The sequence below is a fragment of the Primulina eburnea genome, chromosome 1 (assembly GCF_022965805.1).
Source record: "Primulina eburnea isolate SZY01 chromosome 1, ASM2296580v1, whole genome shotgun sequence".
NCBI classification, from domain to species: Eukaryota; Viridiplantae; Streptophyta; class Magnoliopsida; order Lamiales; family Gesneriaceae; genus Primulina; species Primulina eburnea.
The window spans coordinates 46846340-46850201 of record NC_133101.1 but is presented as its reverse complement, the minus strand read 5'-3'; the positions used below and the strand labels follow the sequence as shown (position 1 = coordinate 46850201).

Here is a 3862-nt window from a genome sequence, read left to right as displayed (position 1 = left end):
TGAAAACGATATTTTAAGTACAAGTATTTTTTACTGTTGTATGTGATCTGTATATGTAGTACTTGTTATCAAGAATATGACGTGTTGAGTCTTTAGACTCACTAGGTGTGATTGGTGCATGTGATTATGATAATAATGTTTATGGAGGTATTGATGGTTGACTTTGCTGGACTGAAGGTGCACATAACCCGATGACCGACGCTAGTTTTCCGCACTAGTTATGATTTATGATTTTAAGTAATGTTAAAGATATTTTTACGTCTTTTATTTATGTTATGAGAGATATGGTTACAGTAAGGGCTGTATTTCTCAAATATATAGTTGGTTGTTTTATTTAAAAATGATGTCCAAAATATTTTATGTAATTTTTGGTGGTTCGACCGATGCTAGAGAGGTTTCTAAAAAAAAATAAAAAAATTCTTATACTTTTTAAGCAAAACGAATAAACAGACGTTTCAAAAAATCAGTTGAACAAGTTAACGTACGAGAGAAAATTTCCCTAAATTTTATTAAAGAAATGAATGGAGTTCCTACAGATACCGAGATATGAATATACGATCAGATTAGTTTACCACTTCTGCGATACAAAGCACCATCATAAATTTCATAATCCATGAAAATCTATTATGAAGATCTACAATAGATTTGTCATTGATTGAAAATGTTGTTTGAAATAAACTCGAAATTATTAACATTATTCTGAAAAAGAATGTACCTGAAAGTAGTACTCTATTAATGATATGGAGTCAAAATATGACTCTAAAATAAAATTAAAACGGACTTTGAGAAAGAGTCTATAAAGTTGATTTTTTTTTATTTCTTTTTCTTATATCGAGGATTTCAAAAATCAATTAATTTTAAATTAGAAATTAGTACATCTTTCCAATGGATTGCGAGAATTCAATCTACTTTTGCATCAAAAAATCTAACACTTTATCCTCTATTCCCGCACTTGGCGAGTCCAACTTTCAACCTATAAATGCGCACTAAATCTACCATCAAATATTATTTCATAAAAATGGGAAATATGAGAATTTTTCTCTTTTCATTAATCATATTATTCTTTGTTTCCTCAAATGGCCATGGGATACCTACACCAAACTGCAAAAATCAAGTGCAGGAAGACTCAACCCTCCGAATCATACATGCAAATCACCCGTGCTCTCCGTTAAGACCTAAAATCCCTCTGTCAGGGGAAGACGGTGTTCTCCAGATGCAATCCAATGACAAAGCTAGATTGCAATACCTGTCGAGCCTCGCCTTGGGCCGACCCATCCTACCCATAGCCTCTGGCGTATCGGTTACTCATAATCCTACCTATGTTGTCAGGGTTGGTTTCGGAACCCCTGCTCAAACCTTGCTCTTGGCACTCGACACGGGAACTAATGCTGCATGGGTTCCATGCAGCGGGTGCCTCGGTTGCTCCTCTGCTATTTTTGACTCTACCAAGTCATCCACATTCAAGACTGTCGCCTGTGGTTCCCCACAATGCAGTCAGGTATGATATTGACTGAAATAAATGATGACAAACTACCACAAAAAAATGACGTGTGTAATATAATTTCCTAATTTTTTTTATATAAACATCTACTTAAACTCAAAAAATATTCTTCACAGCAAAATGAAAAAAACCATCAGTGTATGTATATATATTATGAATTAGTATTTTTTTTAAAGATCATTCTGAAGCATAAAACAACACTAATACATAAAAAACATTCACTCTAACTTCCTCTCAAATGATAATATATATAGGCATAGTTTGGTACATATGATAGGATAAACATGTGATATATAATATAAGGATAAGTTAATGATAAATACGATGTATGATATTATATTTAATGTTTGGTAGGATTTTAATAAGAGTGGTTAAATTTATATATTAGATTGTAATGACAATATTAACTTTATCATAATAAATTTTATAATTTCAAAGTTGTTGCTTGAGTTCATATTTCTTATTAGTTCTTGCGCCGATAGTGCTTGCATGATTTTTTTTTTTTACCTAATTTTATATATTATATAATATGATAACTGAGTCATTGATTTTGTAAGTCAAGTCAAATATCAATTTTTAAGGTTAATTGGGTGATACTACTAATTTTATTTAGATTTATAAAAATTATTTATATAATTATCTCGAATTCATTTATATAATTATCATGTTATATAATATATAAAAATAAATAAAAATATTTGTTTGATTTTAATTTCTACCTACTAGCATAGATTTCTAAAAATCATTTATAAATTTAGGGTAACTAAGTCATTTGTAGTATATTTCATCATTAAATTAAAATTATCACACCTAATAGAAGAGACATTTTATCCTTTTAAAAATTGTTTATCAAGGATATCATGGGATTTTTAAAAAAGTATCAAACATGAGATAAGGTAGATTATTTATCAATCCCTCCCTTATCCCTTGTACCAAACTATGCCATATAGTATATATTTTTAAAATTATGGTTACGAATAGACACTTAATTTTTTGAGTTTCAGGTGCCCCACCCGAGTTGCGGTGGGAATAACTGTGGTTTCAGCTTGACATATTGCGGCGACTCTAATCTCACGGCGAATCTTGTCCAGGATAGCTTAACCCTAGCTGACTATCTCGTCGCCCGCATCACCTTCGGCTGCATCCAGAATACCGCCGGCCCATCCATACCGGCGCAAGGTTTATTGGGCTTGGGCCGAGGTCCAATATCTCTTATATCCCAAACTCCGAGCATCTACCAGTCCACTTTCTCCTACTGTTTGCCCAGCTACAATTCATCTGGCTTTACTGGATCACTAAAACTAGGCCCCAAGTACCAGCCCGTACATATCAAATCCACCCCATTGCTTAAAAATCCAAGAAGACCATCCCTTTACTATGTCAATGTACTGGCTATCAGGGTCGGGGCAAAGGTTGTCAACATCCCCCCTTCGGCATTCGCACTCGATCCCAACACAGGAGGTGGCACGATTTTCGATATCGGTGTCGTGTACACTACTCTCGTACAGCCGGCATACGCAGCTGTGAGAGACGAGTTCCGAAGGCGGATGGGAAATGCCACCGTGTCATCTCTTGGCATATTCGACACGTGCTACACTGCTCCGATCCCGATACCGAGCATAAATTTCAAGTTCGATGGCATGAACGTGACTCTCCCGCGCGATAACTTCCTCCTCACCTCAGGCGGCACTACCTGCCTCGCAATGGCAGGACAAATGGATGGCACTGATGAATCGGTTCTCAACGTCATCGGCAGCTTCCAACAGCAAAATCATAGGATTATGATCGATGAGCCTAATTCCAGGTTATGTGTGGCTCGGGAGCCCTGCAGCTAGATCGTATCTAAATCCTAATAATGTCACTGATGGGATTAAAGTGAAAAGTTTTAAAAGAATAAAGCAATAAAACAATGTGTATGTATTCAACAATTGTCTCTCTCTTTTGTTTTTAAGCTCTCTACATTTTCCACGATCTTAAGTTTTTGCTGTTTTACGACAAATTATATCTTGATGGTACAAGTACAATTTAAATATTATAAATTGTGAAATCAACGGTATGCCAAAATTTTTGGTATTGCCGGTAAAATTATTTCGAAATAAATATATAACCACGGTATTGGTTAGTGCATGTCAATGGGGTCGGGGTTTAAACTCAAGCCTAAACTTTGCTCATTCGGGAGGGGGTCTGAACCCAACCATACAAGTAATTTTGGGGCGGGTCCAAGCCCCGTCAACGTGTCTAGAAGCGGGTCGAGACGAGTAATTGGTTTTAATCAACCTGCTTCGGTATAATAACAACAATGCATATAAATAATTAACACCCTAAACCTGCATAACATTAATTCACAGTATTGTCGTCCTT

At 35.3% G+C, this 3862-nt stretch overlaps 1 protein-coding gene across 1 annotated transcript; it reads left to right on the top strand.

Moving 5' to 3' along the window:
• Nucleotides 1-1102: 1102 nt before the first annotated feature.
• Nucleotides 1103-3390, top strand: LOC140812222 (aspartyl protease AED3-like). The gene is made up of 2 exons (XM_073170447.1): nt 1103-1498; nt 2506-3390. Exons 1-2 carry the CDS (start codon nt 1214-1216, stop codon nt 3334-3336), a joined length of 1116 nt encoding a protein of 371 aa, XP_073026548.1. The 5' UTR covers nt 1103-1213; the 3' UTR covers nt 3337-3390.
• Nucleotides 3391-3862: the final 472 nt, after the last annotated feature.